General features: G+C 36.2%; 2 protein-coding genes across 3 annotated transcripts in view; one reads left to right on the top strand and one right to left on the bottom strand.

Annotated features, from left to right (window-relative positions):
• The window catches only part of LOC145670294 (mediator of RNA polymerase II transcription subunit 25-like), a 103602-nt gene extending 103361 nt beyond the window's left edge, over positions 1 to 241 (top strand). For both annotated transcript variants that reach the window (XM_081738757.1, XM_081738756.1), the window contains one exon: positions 12 to 241. In XM_081738757.1, the coding sequence (XP_081594883.1) occupies positions 12 to 161 (150 nt within the window). In that variant the 3' untranslated portion in view covers positions 162 to 241. The remainder of the gene's footprint in view (positions 1 to 11) is intronic.
• A 10422-nt stretch (positions 242 to 10663) lies between these two features.
• Lamtor1 (Late endosomal/lysosomal adaptor, MAPK and MTOR activator 1) overlaps positions 10664 to 20370 on the bottom strand; it is a 45319-nt gene continuing 35612 nt past the window's right edge. The window contains exon 5 of the mRNA XM_081738755.1: positions 10664 to 13286. Within this exon, the coding sequence (XP_081594881.1) occupies positions 13194 to 13286 (93 nt within the window). The 3' untranslated portion in view covers positions 10664 to 13193. The remainder of the gene's footprint in view (positions 13287 to 20370) is intronic.

Genomic DNA, 20370 nt, shown 5'->3' with positions numbered 1-20370 from the left:
CTTTCGAGCAGCAGCCTTCATTCCGACAACAGATTTTAACGGTGCAGCAGTTGGGTGGACCAAGAGGACAGATGGGGCAGCAGCAGATGCAGAACGCTGCAGGGCAGCAAAGTGGACAGCAACAGTTTGATGACGTTTCGTCATTTGATTTGTTCCCGTGAATTGATTGAAGTCATTTTTTAAGTGATATGGTTGGTAATTATTTATATAAATTTGCTAATAAAAATTATTTTAAAATAAATTATTTATATTTGGTTTCACTGTGATGATTATATTGTACGCGTAAATCGAATTTCAGAGAATTCAAACTAAACATTGAATAAACAGATTTTCTCAATCAAGCTTGAAGGACCAGGAACAAACTATCATTACGACCTATTACTAAGAATACTCAAGAAACTTCAACGATTCAGCATTGAAAAATGAATGTTCGGAATGAAAACAGGATATTCGGAAATAATAAAAACTAATAAATCCTTCTATGAAAAGGTAAAAAGAACAACTTGGGTGCACAAATGCGTTATTTTGGAGTCATAACCCACCGAAAATTGGTTTGAACGATATAAAAAGGATCATAACTTGAAAATGAAACATCGGATGAAGGGTCCGGTAAAAGAACATAATAGTTATTTTGTGCCTAGCTTCCATTAATGCGTCAGTAGATATGGAATGCATGCTAGTTTTCAGTTCCTGATCTACCAGCGTTTCTAGAAGACTTCATAAAGCTGCTTCTATGCTTCCAGAGCAGCCCTTCACCGCTCCTGTTTCATCCACTGGCACATTAATGGAATCATGGAATCTAAAGTTCCATCCTAGTATGTTATAAGTACTAGTTTGCTTTACCCGACCCTCTTCGAACAGTCGTTCTCAAGTTATGACCCTTCCCTTCACTTCCTTATTCCAACCAATTTTTGGCGGGTTATACTTCCGAAATGACGCATTTGTACACCCCTGTTGGTCTACATCTTTACGTATAAGCATTCATTTCCCAGTTCTTTGGTGGTGTTTCCGAATATATTATATACATTAATATTCTTTATTAAAATGATCTACATTTCATGTGTGAGCTTGTTGGCACAATATTTCCACAAGGTGCAAGTTTCATCTTCAATATAGGTGTGAGATTTCTTAACCCAGACAACATGTGTACCCCACGGAAAGTGTTAGAGAAATATTTCTTCCATGACTTCGGTGCATAAAGGAGGTAATGTAGTGAACACCACACACTGATTTCGTTTCCCCAGGTATCCATTTCAGGAGGCTGCATGAATTCCTGAGCAGCATTTGGGCTAGGACAGGACGAAATAATAATTCCCACTTCCATCAGGGATCGAACCTCGCCGGACTGGTTGGTAAGTAGACGCTTACCAATTACTCTACAGCGATTCATTTTTATTACGTAGGTGACAGTGAATCAGCGTGAGAAACACGTCTTCTTAGGAGTACATGTACAGATGTCCGAATAGCTCTCAAGGAGAAATTGGTAAAATGAAATTAGTGCCGAACGTGTGATGTGCTGCAAATATGTAGGTGATTAAGGAAAATTTCCTTTTAACAAGAGGCAAACTTAGAAATTTAGTTCTTCTATATCGCTAACGATATACACGGTGTAAACATAAAGGCATGGCCAAAAGTGACGAGGTGATTGTGACATCCAAATAAGTAAAAATGTTCCTATAAACATGGGTCCGATGCAGCTTCGTTTTCGAGATACAGGGTGTTCAAATGTCGAGTCCCTCCAATAGCTCACTATGGGAAAGTAAATAGAAATGTTCAATATTACAGGAATAATACAATCAAGTGGAATAATGCCTGTGCAAATACGTTCACACTAACATGGAGAATGAAACTAATCAACATTTGAGATTATTGGGTTGTCAGTGTTGCCAACCTGTACAAAGGTCATGTTTTCAAATAGCACTAGAGGAGTTCTAAATCTAAAGCAGGATACAGGTATAACTTTTTTTTTTTAATTTAAAAGATAGAAAAAAATGAAGAAAGGATGAATGTCCTATCGAGGCCTTGTCAAAAAGTAGTGAAAATGTTATCACACAACTATAAGCGCTTTTACTAAGCTTTATCAAATGGAAAGTTTGAGGGGAAACAAAAAATATTAAGAGAGTAAATAGCGTAGGGGCCTTCGATGCGAGAAATCCGGGTTCGATACCTGACGGAAGCTTATGTTGTTCGGATCCCACGTTAAGCTGTACTTCGTGTTTCATATAGGCTCGGTGATGAATAGGACGCTTCATTCCAACCAACTACCAATAAAATACAAAGGATGAAAAATGTTCTACTGGACTAGGAATAGAACCGGCGTATCGTCCTGATGCACCAACGAGAACAGTATCCTGTAGCTGCGAAGCTACCGTAGTGGAAATGTATATATTGGATTGGTGCGATTGAAATAATGTTCTGTTTTTACATCTAGCAGAACACCATAAATCGTAACACAACCAGTGGATGAACTAAGATCACACGTACGAAGCGCAAGGGCTCCAATTGCCAAAGACGTGGCCGACAATCAAAAATCTAATTTAATCTTTCTAAAACTCACGAAAGAGTTTTTAAGATCACTGATTTCGAATTTTATATTTTAAAAAAAGTGGCGCACTTAAAAAAATTCGATTTTGATAAAAATTGCTGTGGGTTCTTTCTGAGATTTTTATTTCGAATTTCGTATTATTTGTTGAAATTTTTTGCGATATAAACTAAAAATTGTAAAGGTAACCAAGAAAGTTTTGTCGCCTTTTCATCCACCACCTTCGAACGTCGATATGTCACCTAAGACGTACCCCGAAGATCAAAAATAGTCTCATCAGCATCGACGACCTTCTGCCAACGTTCTGGAAGGCCATGGATTCCATCGCGGTAGAATTTGATGGGCCTGAAGCGAATAAGGTATCAAGTGTCCATCTACTAGAGATTTGAACTGGTGTCTTCTAAGATGATTGTCCAAGGAATGGAACAGCTGATAATCGGACGGTGCAATATCCGGGGAGTATGGCGGATGCAAGTGTTTCCCATCCAAGGCGTAGAATGGTGGCCCGGGTCATCCTAGTCATGTGGGGCTTGGCGTTGTACAGTAACAGGACGACGACAATCATAAACGATCAGAACAGTGGAGATCGTGATCAATGTCGAGGATGGTTTTGTCGAGGATCAATGTCAATAACCAAACCCATCCCTCATCAGTAGAATCTGTTGTTACTTCTACTGTTTTATGATAGGGTTATCTATTATGTCTTTCTCCGTCGAGGCGAAAACATTGCGGATTGTTACAGTGCAGAACTCCATGAAATACACCACAAGCTTCTAGCAATGGTCAACAAACATGGTTTACTTAAATTGAACAACACACATGTCGCTCAAATGACAGTGCAGACTTTCCATGAGCTGCAGTATGAAACCCTTCTTCATTCACCGTATTTTCTTGACCTTTTCTCCTACCGAATACCACTTCTTGCCAGGAAAGTACTTTCTGGATGACCGGGCGGTGCAACATGCGGTTGAGGATTATTCGGATCGCTGACTCGACTTCTTTCGTCGTAGAATCTAATTGCTAGCTGAACGATGGCAAAAGTGTGGCTGCAGCGGAAGACGTTTTGACTATCCATGTATGGTTTTCACTTTTCTAGCTTCCGAAATTGACACCCGTCATTTGGACATTTCAATTCCACCAAGCCAATTGTATGTAAAACCGCATTTTTTCAATGTTTCAACTGAACAACCGGATGTCAGTTGGGTTAAGTCATGCATGTTTAACCCTCCTGGTGGAAAATTTGTAGCATCTGACAGTATTCTCCTGTTGTTAATAGTAAGAAACGACAAATATATTAATTTTTGCAGTTTTTTTTTTTTTTTTTTTTGTACAGTCCGCAGTAAAAAACCTGCAACATGAGCATGTAAGTTTATTGTGAAACGACGAAGTCTTTTGCTCCAAAATAAGTGTGCAGGGGAGGACGCCGAGGTTTCTCCTGGCGTAATTCGTGCCACTTAGACGTTATGCTGATTCCCTGGGGTGTTAGGCGTAGTTTCACAATAAATTTACATACTCATGTTGCATGTTTTTTGCTGAAGACTGTACATATTAATCCTTAGTATCGCCCAGTATTAATATTTAATATGTCCTATGGCTGGAGATAAAGTGTACATTAAATTCAGAAATTACCTTGTTAGATAAATACTATACATTTAATTCATTGTACTTTTGCAGTATATTAATAAAGTGAATTACATGGTTTATTATCAATGAAGATAGATTTGTTAAAGTAAGTTACTTTTCGTTTTATGTCCTACACCTACGTTAATGAAAATTTGAGTTACCGTAATCAGAACTACATAGACAAATCATTGCTTTTTCGTTCGTGGAATACTGACTTGGTGTTTCTCAGCAGAAATTAGTAGTTCAGACGTGGAACAATTGCCAGCAGTTATTAGGATCACGTAAGTGGTATTTACATGATTGTAATGTTAGTACGGCCGTTACTCTACACGCTGCGTCGGATCAAACACAGCCTGGCTTTGCGTAATCTTCCTAAGGAATCGTCTGCTATGCTATTTGTATACAGACATACAAGACGTCGATACTGTCTGCTGAAGACTGACGAGTAAGGTGCTGATTAAGCATTCAACATACTTTTTTTTGGGGGGGGGGGGGATGAATGATTTATGTAACGTATAGGCCAGAGAAGCAGTAGTACCGTCGCATGTCTATAAATATGTTGTTGTAGGAATATAATTTGATAAATTCGCCCGGTATTTCTTATAACGTTAGTATGTGTATAATCGGCAAAGGCATGTATGTGGCAAATTTCATGTCAAAAAAGCAGTAAATAAGAACAATAAAACGAAAATAAAACTTTATTGTGCATTTAGCAACATTTTTTTTACTCATTCTAATTTTCGTATTTATAATTATTTTCCTATGAAATTTTCCACAAATTTACACTTCCTGATTATACACATAGTATTAGTATTAAAAGTACCCTGCAAAATCATTATCAAATTATATTCTTACAAAGATATGCGACAATCATTTTGGACATGAGTGTGCATATGGCCTGGCATTGTACTGCTGGAACATGGTGTTCTGAGTTGTCGGAAGTTATGACCTCGACCTGTAGAATTGACCTTGTGTACTGATCACTAAAGAGGTTATCGTCGATATGTAGTGACCAAGATCGGTTGTTGTATGTAATTGTTTCCCAACACTATCTTATCTGACGTTCACAGTGCACGCTAGCAAACTATGTTCGCAACGATAGACTCTAACACACATGCAACCATACTGTACGAAAGGCTGAACTGACATTTGTACAGAATCATGAACTGTCCGCCACTCAACACATTGTATTCAGCACCCATTGTACAGTGAGATGTTCGTGGTTCTGACTCAACGGAAGTCGATGGAAGACCATATGCTACTAGTCCAGCGTTCAGCAGACACCATTGAACCTTCGACACAAACGAGTCCATATACGTTATAATGGTCCAGTATCATACAAATGGTGATCAGAAAAATGGAAACACCTGAACGAAATTGCAACTTACCAGATTAATATGGTGTCGGGCCACCTTTCGCCTTCAGAACAGCCTTGATGCGACGTGGGGTGGAGGCATAGAGGTCGTGAATGGTAGCAAGTGGAATTTTACACCATTCCTCGTGCAGGGCATCGGCCAGTTCTGTGAGAGAGAATGGAGGTGGAAATCGTCGCCGGAGTCGTGTTTCCAAGACGGACCACAGATGTTCAATTATGTTGAGATCTGGGGATTGGGTGGGCCAGGGGAGGTGTTGAACTTCATCCCGATGTTCCTCAAACCACGCTGCAACAACGCCAGCTGTGTGAATGGGTGCATTATCATCCTGGAAGATGGCGTCATTGTCCGGGAACAACATCCGGACCATAGGATGCAAGTGGTCTCCTAAAATTGCGACATAATCGTTGGCAGTGATTCGTCCGCTAAGTGTGACCACAGGACCGAATGAAAACCATGATATGGCGGCCCACAGCATCACCGAGCCGCCGCCATGTTTCACAGTTGGGCGGAGACACTGCAGATCATAAGCTTCTTTGGGCGTTCTCCACACATAAACACGGCCCGTAGTTGGGGATAGGGTGAAGGATGACTCATCCGACCATATCACACGTTTCCAGTCCTCAACGGTCCAAGTTGCATGGTCGCGGCACCATTTGCGGCGTGCGAAAGCGTTATGGTCCCTGATGAGCGGTTTGGTCCGTGCAACACGACCCCGTAAGTTCATGTCATGTAATTCGCGGCGGACTGTAATTGTCGAAACAGGGTGGGGGAGGTGCTAATTGAGTTCCTCCGTTGCTCCACAGTGGTACGACGGTTCTGCGTGACAATGCGCTTTAACCCATTAGCGCCGTGCGTGATCATATGATCACAGCAATTAGTATTTATGAAAATAAGCCTTGTATAACATACGTTCAGTGGTTTCTTTACGCTTTGTGTGTTGACTACTAGGAGAAGGTTCTGTTAACGATATTCAGACAAAACAAATTCCTCATTGCGGCGTGAATGTAACCTAGAGGTACAGATATCCGCAACGCGCCAGAAATACAAGAAAAATGGCATCATCCTCGCAATAAGTATTAAAAAACAATCTTATATCTTATCCTTTCAAATTCTTTTCTCTTGGCTCATCATTTAGAGATGTCAAAAGTTGTTACAGATTACATTTCACTCATCTGAAATTATTTGGATAATGGTTATTGACATTTTCCATCAATCTGATCATATGAACACGCAAGGCGTTTAAGTAGCTTCTTCTCTCTTACGTACGTACGTATAAGTGTCAATAATACACTAAAATTTTGCAGGTATATCAATTTAGAACAGTTTGTACATGCTTTCAGTTGACTTACTCTATTCTTTTTACTTTATTATTATTATTATTATTATTATTTGAAATGACTTTTGCAACTCCTGTTACTGGTAATTGTATGGTTTTCCCTTGAGATACAGAGGTCTTTCAATTCAACAAATTCTTGATATTTTAGAATCGGATGACGTGCATGACATGCAGGACATGCTGAACCTCCGAGACCTAACTTCTTTTCGGATGAAGATTCGGGTAAAGGGGATGGAAATGGACAACCGTACACGGCGCCAACTTACGAGTCATGCTGAAGTTGTTTTTACAGATAATATTCGACTTGGTGAAGATGATGTGACAACTCTGTCGTTACAACTGCTTTACGTGTAACGGGGTTCAGCCTGTTTTTAATGTCGAGCAAAATTTCCAAAATGAAAACAGAGTATTTGTTCGTATGAATTCGGAGAATATTAGCAAGCACAAGAAACTTACTGATCAAATGGACCAGGATATCTCATATTATAGAAGTAGAATTAGAAGTCCAAAAAGTGTTGGTGGGCGCCTCTCTCTTGGATGATTGATGTATCGCACGAATCGCATGGCTAATGTTGAGAAAAGCCAGAATAGGCATTCCAGAAAAGGAATTTGCAAGACATATTGTACAAACTTTTTTTTTTTTGCAAAATTATAAAGCCATTCTATTAGATGCAGGGCTTCCAGCCATTTCTGAGTCCAGCAGTCAACAACACCATGTAAGGGATGACGTTTGTCTTTATGGGAGAAACCACTTAGTGGTTCGGTCTAAGCATAAATGTTGTGCAAGTACACTGTGTTCAAACACAGTACCTACGAAATGTTTCAAATGTAGCATGGGTTTGTGCGCGCACCAACTTTTTTTTTCAATTTCCATAAAGTCCCATATAAATTGGGCTCCATAACCTGACAATTCCATAATCCAAATACTGTGTTTATTTTTGTCTTCTAAAATGTAAGAATTTCTAAGACAATAAATGTCTCTTTTCTTTTCCGTATGTGTTAATAATTTAACAGGGCATCCACTTAATCATGATATACGAAAGTACTTAAACGCCTAGCGTGTTCATATGATCACGGGGCACCCCAACAAAACTGCTTACGTCACGAACTCAAAATTTCTCGTAAATGGTCTTTACACCTAAATAAATCAAAATTACAAATTTCACCGAAAATAAAAGCAAAAAATAATTTCGGCGTTAATGGGTTAATACCCGGCGTGACCTGTCACTCATGATTTTCTTCCGCACACTGTTCCGCTTCCCCGATGTGGTTTTCCCGTGTGTTGTGTAGGCCGTCATCACCTTCGACACTGTCCCACGTGACACACCTAACACAGTAGCCACTACTATTGCCCTATTTGAAAATCTGAGAGGTCTCCCATTTTACACTACCTCCGTCTGCTGCAGCCACTGGACACTGCTGTTACACTGCGCCTGACGTAGTATGGAGACCGACCTAACACACCACCACCAGCGGTCCGGCGCTGCGGGCGCCACGACACCACTGCCAACCCATACATCTGACGTGTTGCCAACTACAGGTGTTTCCATTTTTCTGATCACTATCTGTACTTACATCATCAACGATATTGTACAGCAGGTCATGTGCATGCAGACATAGTGTGGTTATATTAAGCAGTCCACTGTTCGGTCGTTGCTTTGTAAGTTTTGAACCATGCACACTTTATCATTGCGGCTTACCCTCTCTTGGAGGTACATATATGTTGGTAACATGTATACAATTTATGTTCTTCCTTCCTTATTACTGTAATTACTGATCTGACGCTTGTACCAGTGAGTTCCTTAGGTGATATTATTTCTTTACAGAGTACCTTCTTACTCTTTAAAACTTCCATTTGTATGCTGGACCATCCTTAATCTGCACTGTGTACACGAATATATAAAAGAACATGTGTGCATATCTATCAATCATCAGGTTTTTGCTTAGAGAAGTCATCTCGAGCCAAATTTTGTACACAGAGCTTCACTTAATAATTGAGCGCATTTCTTTTAAAAAGCTTGAGTTTGAGCGTGAGTTAATATGCTTTTTACACTCAGAGTTTGAGCAGAGCTCGTTTCGAAAGTAAGCGTTTACAACCCTGGTTAAATACAGTATCACGTTACCAATGCAATAGTAGATTAAAAACAAACAATACCCTACGGAGATTTTTCAGAAATACTTGATAACAGCTTAGTTACTAAATAAAGAGTTTCTTGTTTAGTGTCTAAAGAAGTCGTCAGAATACTTTTTCTTATCCACGATGGTTTTTTCACCGCAATATATTAATTTTGGTAATTGGGTTTCATCAAATGACAATATATATATTACAGGTGAATATTAGCCATCCCACATCCGACCGAATTTACATCTGACACTATTCCTTGGGCGTTTTCATATACAGAATATTTTCCAAATTCTAGCTCGTGGTGAAAAAAAAAAAAAAAAAAAAAAAAAAAAAATGGACTGGTCAGCGAATTTGGAGCCCCATTTTTGTGTACATTGGTTAATACAAATTACTGAATATGAAAAATCTCAAATTATTACTTTGGGGAAAAATTGAGATTTTCCCCCTGAATTTTGTGCTTTTTTTTTTCTGCAATGCCAGACTGAAGTTACTATTGTATGAATTAATTAAATGCGAGAATTTCGCAGATCAGTCAATTATGAGCTCGGTAAGCGCAAGAATTCACAATATTTTCTTTTTGTATGTTTGTTAAATTCTGCAATCATCAGATCGCCATGGATTACCCATGGAATTCTGAAGATTTAGTCCCGAAACAGCCTTGTTTGTCTATATTCCTGAAACCTTACCGTCCTTTGGAGATATGGCAAAACATTTTCCTTCACATGCAACACAATAGCTTTCTACAGTGAAATTCTAAAACAGACTCGTCGGTAGCAAAGAAGCTTTTACTAGGCACACAGCTACTCAAAATCATTATGTGGAACGACCTTCTGAATACCCTTATTTGGCGTACGCATATTGCTAAGGCCAAATATTATATAATTGTATTAAGTATTTGAATAATAGATAATGACGCGATTGACGGGCAGACAAATTACGCGGCGGCGAACAATACCTTCATAGTATTAAATATTAGACCACTTGAAAGTCAAATCTGGTTACTGTCCTTACTTTTATTATTTTGAAAATTGTAAAAAAATTAGATCTTCACGTTTGCTCTTATTACAAAGTATTCGCTTTTTTCCATGTTGGTGGGTGCCACAGTCTTCCATCAACTCTCTGAACTTTGTTTTTTCAGGGTCGGGCAAACCAATTTGGACAACTGGTTCACTGCTGATGACCTACTTGCCAAATATGGCCGAGATCAAAAGCACAAACTGGCATGAAGTTGTTTCTCAAGAACGGCTTGACGGATCTGGAATACAACTGGAAATATTGATTATAATTATCTATATAAGTGGCATGTTCAATTTGATATCAGTTTACGTTAAAGGCTATACTTAGGAACATCAAAATTCAACGTTGATCGATTTGGGCCAAAATTGACATGTAGATATGCTTGTTTCCAAAATGTGATTGCGACCGACGGTCAAATTTGGTTATGATCAAAAGAACACACTGATCTAAGCATTCATCTGCACTCTTCGAAATTCGAATTGGTCAAGAACAGAACAGATGGAAAAGAAAAGCACCTCAAAATGATGAAGGACCGAAGTCATTCATTATATGACCACGTCTGAAGGAAATGTAAAACTGTAGCCAGCATGAACCATTTTGAAACACTTTCAACTTCTTACCAAGTGGATAGTTACAAAAGAAACTTTATTATAGAAAGAAAATTACTTTAATAATTCTCTAAATAGGAATATTCTTTACAGCGCAATATTGTGGTATTAGATCCTTTCAACACAGCATCAGATCTTTCCCACATTAACAAATACAAATATGTGCACAAGAGGACAAAATGTACAAGTTCTACGGAAAGAAAAGATCTAAAATTGATGTGAATTAAACTTAGTCACAGATATAACAAATCTTCAATGAATTAGCTTCGCTTGCTTTAGGTTTACCATAATTTCTAGGTACAAAAATACAATAAAATACTGAACATTCAATGCACGTACAGTATTTACTCCTCATGTCTAACTTCACTTTAAAGAAAGCACTTTTGAATGTACGCGCTATTTTTTTTTTCTTTCTTTTCCATTCACACTTTCATTATTATTATACTTATTGACACATTCTGTTAGGGAAAACAGATTGTGAACTGCCGTTGAAATTCATAAATAAATAACATCTGACTTAATCAAATAAAAATTCTATAAATATTAATTGTGTACTATACCAATACTTATTTAAAATAAAGCTTACATTTAAATACAGAAACATTTTTCTTTTAAATTTCAGACATACTGAATCATATTTACTGTTCGGAACCCTGTTCCTAACATTAAACGCTAAAAGGAATTAACCAAGATTTCCGAATAATTTACTCATGAAAAGACTACACAGAATGATTCATAACATAAGTGACAAACTTTAAGTAGTAAATTTTGATACAAATAGAATGGAAGGAGGAGGAAGTCTTAATAACCAAGTACTATACGAAGCCAATAATCTTAGTTTAGAAGTTAAAAATATGGTAAGGTACTGGTTGTGATTATTTTATAAAGTTAAACCTTCGAAACGATTGGATGTACCGCAGCAGTTAAGAAACACTCAGATGAATTATATTCATGCCAAAAAATAACTGAAGACCAATTGAATACGAATGTATGCACAGCCTTGTTCAAAAAAGCTTACTCACCCACCTCTCGCAAAGGTCATATAGTCACTAGAGTACATACACTAAAGTTTAATATTTTTACTTGTTAAGACAATTGATTGCTTTCAACCATCCAATGAAAAATATCTTAAAAACTCTAAAAAGAGTAACATTAGTTTGATTCACTTTCGTTTGTGGATGAGTGTGAAGAGCTTTTTATGGGTAGCTGTGATTATAAAATAAAACTATCATGTTTGTGAAAACTACTTTATTATATGAGTGACATTATGTACTTGTCCCGAAAGCATAAAGAGAAATCTAGGTTTATTTGTAGTTATAGTATGAGAGTTTTCAGATAGCATGGCACGTATTCATAAATCTTACGAATAGATACTATGAAGTAATTTAGGAAAAAGCTATGAAAAAATATTTTTGTTTCTTTTGTAAAAGACCTCTAATGTTTTTGCTTCACGTGTAGTACCTATTCACCGAATATTTTGGCACAAATATATCCTGTTTTTAACTATTATCAGCAGATGAATTCACTTCAAAGTTGAAAGTTTTGAAACAGCTCCAAACATATATTTCTGAATTTGAAGACATTTTTTGATGCACAGTATTTTTACTTCCTCCCCTCTTAGGATTATTTTGTCACTTGCATTATGAACTGCCATGTATATTATCTCCATAATACATCATCCGCAAATACGTATACATGTAATAAAATTCTTGCATAACATTTTACCGTATAATCAACATAATGAACCCAATATCCAATTAAACCATGTATAAATGGCACTTCATATATAGATATATGTACACGGACAACTCACAAAACAGAATAAAACAAGCCACACATTACGTTGTTAAACGTCAAACTGAAGCAAAATGCTGGAAGCCCTTAGTAATCATTGCAAACTAATTGTGTGGTGCTTAAATCACACTTACCTATAACCGACAAACACGTCTTTAATTATCTGTACTGTCAAGTGTACAGTCATTAACAATGACATCAAATTCACCTCCCATTTTAAAGAAAAAATTTTTTAAAAAGCCATATTTCACCTGTCTTTTATGGGAACAAATACCATAGATTAACATAGGCCAAAGCTTGTTTTGAAGGTTTTAGAAATTGATAGAGTACCATTTTGCATTTAGAAAAGAATATTTATCAAAATTATCACACGTTCATTATTATATTTATTATTATCATCATCACCATGAACTGTCATGGACGAAATTCATTATACTCCTCCTTCGAAGCTGATGATACTTAATAAATTGTATTTACAATGTGACTTTACTCAGATTTTGTTTTCATACAAACTTTCTCACATCCATTCGTAACACCTTCTGTTAAAGTCAAAAATGGCCCCCAAAATACAACCAAATCGTTACAGTTAACTTTCATGCTTCATAAAAAACCACTTTATGCTCATCTTCGAATTAATTTAGCAAGTTCTTTCTTTATGTGGCTTGAGTATGTGTACTCAAGTGCAGTTTGACAAATGCCACACATAAAAAGCTGTGGCATTTCACTTGCACACAAAGGAACATTTGTGATCACTTCTAGTTGTGGTTCCTGGTCACGGGATTTGAAATGGTACGACTAGGTCTTCCTTATGTTCTACTTTCAGATCAGCTAATGCCATTGTTGCTTTTTCTAGCGCTACTGAAATCTGTAAGAAAAACAAAAAAGGATTTTCATAAAATAAAAATAACTTGTTCGAACTTATGCGTAGAACAAAATAGTCATACGAGTTCAGATTAACATTTTGGATTTAAACTATCCAAATTGATTCTGTTATAGCACACTTCTGAAGGTATACAAATTTGTGTTTACAACAGAAAGCTACCGAACCTGCATATGGCATAATCTTTCAAAGCAATATTTTATTGTCTAATTATTAAATGGAGTTACTTGAAATGTTTGATTCTATATATTTTAACGTACTGTTTCGTTCCTCTCTTGATTTCCTTTTAAACTTATTTTAAATTATTTACTCTAATATCTTTAACTAAAAGATTGCGTTCACAGAAATATTAACGTATGATCAAGATCTTGCCAGTGTAGTTTGATGTCTTAAATAAATGTTGGTATGCGCACTATATCACTGCTACACGATACAATTGTACCCTAAAGTACACTCATGTCCAAAATGACTGTCGCATATCTATAATTATCTTCTTGTAAGAATATAATTTGATAATTTTGCATGGTGCTTTTAATACTGATACTATGTGTATAATCGGGAAATGTATATTTGTGGTAAATTTCATAGGAAAAGAATCATAAATACGAAAATTAGAATGACGAAAACAAAATGCTGCTAAATGGACAAGAAAGTTTTCTTTTCGTTTTATTGTGATTATTTACTGCTCTTTTGACACGAAATTTGCCACATATATGCCGATTATGCACATACTAAAATTATAATAAACACCGGGCGAATTCGTTTACAAATTATACTCCTACAACAACATATTTATAGATATGCGACAATACTTTTGGACATGAGTGTCCATCAGTTACTAGCGGTTCTTTAAAATGATACTGATTTCATTTTTAAGCAACTTACACCAGTAAATAAATAAAACTTGCTATCTTACGTTGCGTTAGATTTTGAATATTCCAATATTTCATCAACCTAATAACTTGCGTACATTGTCGAGGTTTCAGCTTCTTTTTGCAGATAAGTACAATTTTCCTACACCTTTTTATTAGTTTCCATCCTTTAACTATGTATCTAAATTTATTCTATCGTAAATTTGTAAGAAAACATCTAAAAGTAATTGATAACCGTCACTACTATGAGAGTAGATTCTAGTAAGAGTGGTTATTAATTATTTTACGTGTTTCCTTACAATTTTATAGTAGAAGAATTTTACATACATACTTAAAAAAGATGGAAACTAATAAAAAGGTGTGGGAAAATAGTACATGGAAAAAGAAGCTGAAGCTCTGATGAACGACGTATTGGACCATTCAAGAATTAGCGCAACATAATTGTAGCAAAATTTATTTAATTTCGTTAAGATAAGTTTCTGTTAGTTTACATGGTTTCATGAACGTCTTATACCAGCTACCTACAGGAAGTACAAATAAAGTTTTGGCTCAGCGTCCGTAGTTGCAACTTCAAATATCTCTTGTATAATCTGAAACAATCATTGGTACACAACTATTTTCCACTATTAATTACTAAATTCACTTTGCTACCGAGTGATACAATCTAAGAAATTTGTGATGACATAATCCGTTTCCACACGGGTGTTTAGAAAAAAACTGAATGCATATTTCGGCACCAAAGCATTATGATAAAGTACGAAGGATGATTTGACATTTTTTTTTTAATACATTGTGACAGCCGTGACTGCTTTCCAAATGAAGTGGGCATTGATACTACATATACAAGTGGTAAAGATGAATGCAGAAATGAGAAAAGGGAAGAAATTCAAGCTCTTTCTTAATGCTAGAATATGTTTTAGAAGAAAATACTAATATTTATGTTCCGAAAAAAAGTGCATTCCATGTTATTTTTGACCTAATTAAGAGACTGCAAAGTTTACTTTTTTCAGGGTAAAGTAACTTAAAAAGAGGTAGAGGTTTTTTCGTTACAGACATGTGTAAAATTAGTATGCTGAGACATGTAATGTCAAGTATATTGCAAGCAACGTAACAGGCAATAAGGCAGATAATATGTACAAATTGAAATTTCCGTTCGCTACCTTGCTGAAAAACTTCCTTACATGCAATATGACGAATATTTTACACCATCCTAATCTCTGATACATCTGTTTGAGATTGAGAAATATTGCTGTGGAAGTGACTGGAGCAAGCTGTCACTAAATCTTTCAATTTTTTTTTTTTTCGTTCACACACCCAGTCTGTATGAATATTTGCCATCAATTGTCGAAAGGGTAACTTTAATCAGGCACATATATTCTGCTTCACACGAGATGAATCTGAATATGTAGAAAATGCAAAGTACATCTTTGCTGATAAGAGTGCGAGTAAGAGACTGGGATTGGGTGCGTTATATTGCAAAGGTCTTTATGGACCAATTGATGTGTAAAACTCAGTAACAAGTCTGCTACGAAAGACAATATAAGATAGAAAATATGCCAACTCGGTGACGAAAGCATAAGAGTAAAATTAGTAACACTGTGGAATATTAATTTTCTTTTGCCACGGTAATGGTAAAGAAAGGCCAAAGTTAGTATGAAAGGTAAGAGTAAATACTTGTTTGAATTGTCAATTGAACTGGACACGTGAACTGCGTTTAGTATCAATGGATAGAGGACAAACTTAGAAGGAAACACGAAGTATAAACACTACAACAATCACAATGAGGATCGGATGTTGAGGTGACGAAGAAACATAAAAACTTGAGGTATCATTCGGCGGTCATCTCCGAGTAGTGTTGGTTAAAGATAGCTCGTTCGCTTCAACATGCACGTTGGAAATGAGTGGTACGGAAGGCACCCGTCACCAAAGGCAGTAGCGTATTAGTTTGACGGCTTGACCTACCACTGATTTTGATATTATTATTATTACTAATAATAATAATAATAATACACAAAGTATATGCAATTGTGAATAGTGGTTGGAAATGGTTTTCCTTTAACTTTTATTTTCAGACTATAATTAACATCCCAGAATTACGCACTAAGGTTAAAGGAGATGGTGAGATGGATAACAGCTTGTTTTAGCTTGGAGCGACAAAATGTTAATTTTTACCGACGATACATCCCTCTAGAGCCACCTTTCTTGCTGACATATCATGCAAGATTTCCTCGTGTTAAACAAATCAGTAGTTTATTGTTAATCATTTTACAACACGGAAAAAATCCTTTGTTGGATTTCATTCATTAGCAGGTTGCGTCAACGCAACGCGCAGTAATAGATATTAAATATTGATTTTGTGATATGATATCAGTAACGCAAATTTTGTGTTTTGCAGTTATCTATTTTTCGCAATTTCTATTGTGAAGACTATAAACTACATATTTCTTCTACTGCTATTTGATGGATCAAGACGAAAGTATCAGTTTAAGTTGAACATAGAATAGGACACATAAATACATTTTATTATTCACGTAGCTTGCAATAATAACTGTACATTGACACAAAGTCATATTCGTACTTCCATGAAAATCAATTATTATGAACCCTGTGAAGACTATAAAATACATATCTCCTCTGCTGCTATTTAATGGATCAAGACGAAATTTTCAGTTTAAGTTGAACATAAAACAGAACACCTAAATACATTTTATTATTCACCTAGTTAGCAGTGTTGCCACGTAATAACTAAAAGAATCGCGAGAAGGAACTTTTTTAGGGAAATTTTCTTAAATATCCCTCAATTATTTTTCCTTTGTACGCAGAAATGTCTCGTTCATAACGTAAACTGAAAGCCTATACTCTTCCAAATCGATCGAGGTATAACTTGTTTCAGTGTTGCACTGACGGTCCGAACATTGACAAAGTCATACTCCTACTTCCATAAAAATCTTTTATTATGAACTCTGTAAAAACTATGAAAAAACGAATTTCCTTTGTGGCTTTTTGATGGATCAAGATGAAATTTTCATTGGAAATTGAACATGAAATGGGACACCTAAATACATTTTATTATTCACGTAGTTTGCAATGTTGCCACATAATAACTAAAAGAATCGCGAGAAGGGACTTTTTAGGGAAAATTTTCTTAAATATCCCTCAATTAGTTTTCCTTTGTACACAGAAATGTCCCGTTCATAACGTAAACTGAAGGCCTACAGTCTTAAAAATCGATCAAGGCATAACTTGTTCCAGTGTTGCACCAACGGTCTGATCTACGGTCATTTAACGAGATCCCATCGATGCCTGTAAATATACACGGGTGCTAAAAGGTTAAGGGCCCCAGGACCCAGGTGTTGCACTTATATGTTGACCAACAACTATTTTTTTTTTTTTTTTGATTCTAAGGACCCTAAGGAACATTTCTAATATAGTGGCAAAAGTTCCCAAGGGGGGGGGGGGAGTTATCATCCCCTTGGTGTAACTGAGATAGGTGTTCACAGTACGTTGGTATTCTATATGTGAATGTTAAATACAAATTAAGAAAATATATTATAGCAATAAATAAGTTATATAGTGCATTTATTTGCAGCTATTTGTTATACGGAGGTTACTTCTCAATATTCTCATTGCAGCAAGTGATTTATGTTCTTGAAAGGTAAAGAGAATGTGCGGGTATAAACAATCTTGGTTCCAGACACAAAACTCAAGAACCACAAAAACATGTAAACAGGAAATCTATGAACACGAAGTCATGTCTAAGAGTCTTGTTTATACTTTAGAAAGAAGGCAGAATAGGATTTCTTTCCAAAGGATTTCAGTTCAATAATCTGCGATGCTTTTGTATAGGGAAGTGGTCTCTTTGTCTCTGTCTCTTTTATATATATATATATATATATATATATATATATATATATATATATATATATATATATATATATATATATATATATAAGTAAAAACGATCGATATTAGTGCCGAATCCATAGTTCTCGTTGTTGCAGATATTAATAATTACAACTCCGATAGCGTTAAAGTCCAAATTCAACTCGCATCGTAAAGCTCCTTTGTGGCTAAGCGTATAGCGTACGCACTTTCGGCGTGGGAGACCCAGGTTCCGCCCCCAGCGGGAGCTCATGTGTTTCGGATTCTACGTTAATTAGTATGTCTACGTTTCATATAGCCTCACTGCTCAACGGGACGTTAAAATCAACTTAATCGATTCAAACCAGGCAAATGCCGGGGTGGTACCTAACTTATAGGTCCCAGGCCGCTTCCTTTCTTCCCCAATCCTTTCTTCCTTCCCTTTCCCCGGATAGTGTGCTCGCCGAGGGACGTCATCCCTCAAAACGTGAAGGGCTAAATGGTCTTAGATGCCGAAAGCTCAGAAATCTAAATCAAACCCCATCATCATGGCGGCCGATAAAGGATGAAAAATAAAATGTCTCAAGTGACTGAGATTAGTGTCTTATCCATAATTTGGGTTCGTCAAGCTATTACAATCGCAATCGCATTTAATGCCATGTTTTGGCATGACCGACTATGTCACCTCGATTTTGAATATACAGGGGTAACATCGAAGGCGTTGCTCACATAGCTCTAAATATTTTAATGCACGTATAAGTGTATATTCCAGCGAAACTCCGGAATGTCTGGGGCAATTTTTACCAAACGTGGACATATTACTTTCAATCTAAGAAAAAATATTATGGAAGTCAGATACCCCAAGGGATGGAAGTTGGGAGGAGTAACATGTAAAAATAGTTCAAAACGACTGATTGTAGAGTGTTATCCATAGTTTTCTGGGTCGTTGAGATGAATAGTGAGGCACTAAATGGCGTTATATCCAAATTCATCCCCATCTTTACAGGATGAGAGGCTCGGAGATATGACCAATAAAATGTCAAAACTTACTTAAATATTTATCGAATTGATAGTTTTATGGGGTCGCGAAAACGTTTCTAATAACTTTGGGATGTAGTTTGTACCCACTTCAAGATGGGCTTTTTAATCGTATCAATTTCTCACCTTAAAAAGAAATAACAATCCCAACTAGTATATATATCAAGCCAGATTTCGTAATCGAGAAAAAATTGTGTAGATGCATGTTTCGTCTTTTAAATGATATACTACATGTTAAAATAAGAGATGAGTGGGTCGGTGGGTCAAGATTTGCGAGTATTTCTACATTATATAGCAGCGTAAAAAACTGATATTAAAAATGATATAACAAACAGGCATAAGCTTTTTTTCTAGCATGGCAACACATTAAACGTAACTCATTAAATTTTGGGAATTACAAATTATCACGTTACGTGTCGTTGTATTCCTATTCGTTTTCACGTTCGAGCGACGAAAGAAGAAATAGTAGTAATAATGATAAAAATCGAATTCGAGATTTCAATGAATTCAAGTTTCACGCCCCCATATATCGAAAAAGTGATTTTGATGTCTGTCGGTTCGTCACGCTTTTACATGCATTCAAATAGAGGCCATACTGTTCGACGTATCTGGACCGAATTCTAGACATGAAGTTTTTATAACACTTTATCGTTTCGAATTCTATATCCTCCGACACCTAAAAATAAGGGTACTTTACTGAAGGATGAAAATTTAAAATAATTAAATTGTCTCAAAGACAGCTGTAAAGATTTTGCTTATTTTTCTACAAATATAGTATGACTCACTGCTCTGAAAGAAATACGTAAGGTGTAATTTACTGTATGGGATGCGTTTTTTCGAACAATTTTCTCAATCACATTTCATAAATAAATTATGACACAACTCGTTCGTCCAGTAAACATTCAGAAGGGGTAGTTTACTCTTAGTTTACTCTTCTCCGACGATTTTCCCATTAACGCCTGACGCAATTTTGTTCATATTTCATAAATAAATGTTACATAACCTAACGATATGGTATAATTCCATTATCCTAAAAAGCTAGAAGTGGTATATTACTTATCGGAGCAAGTTTTACCCTACGATTTTGTCGAGAACGACTCAAGCAATTTTGTTCGTATTTCATAAATAGCGTAACTCGTTTGTCCTGAAAGGATACACAAGGGATATTTTATTCTTGGGGATGACTTTTTTGAAGATTTTCTCAGAAAGTACTTAGACGCTTTTGCTCATAGTTCACATACAATTATTTCCTTATAATTCTAATATATGGCATAAGTTATTTCTAACAGAAATATGAG

Source organism: Thermobia domestica, chromosome 14, assembly GCF_964235325.1.
Source record: "Thermobia domestica chromosome 14, izTheDome1.hap1.1, whole genome shotgun sequence".
NCBI lineage: Eukaryota > Metazoa > Arthropoda > Insecta > Zygentoma > Lepismatidae > Thermobia > Thermobia domestica.
Note: the sequence above shows the minus strand (reverse complement) of the source record. Positions and strands in the feature narration are given on the sequence as shown.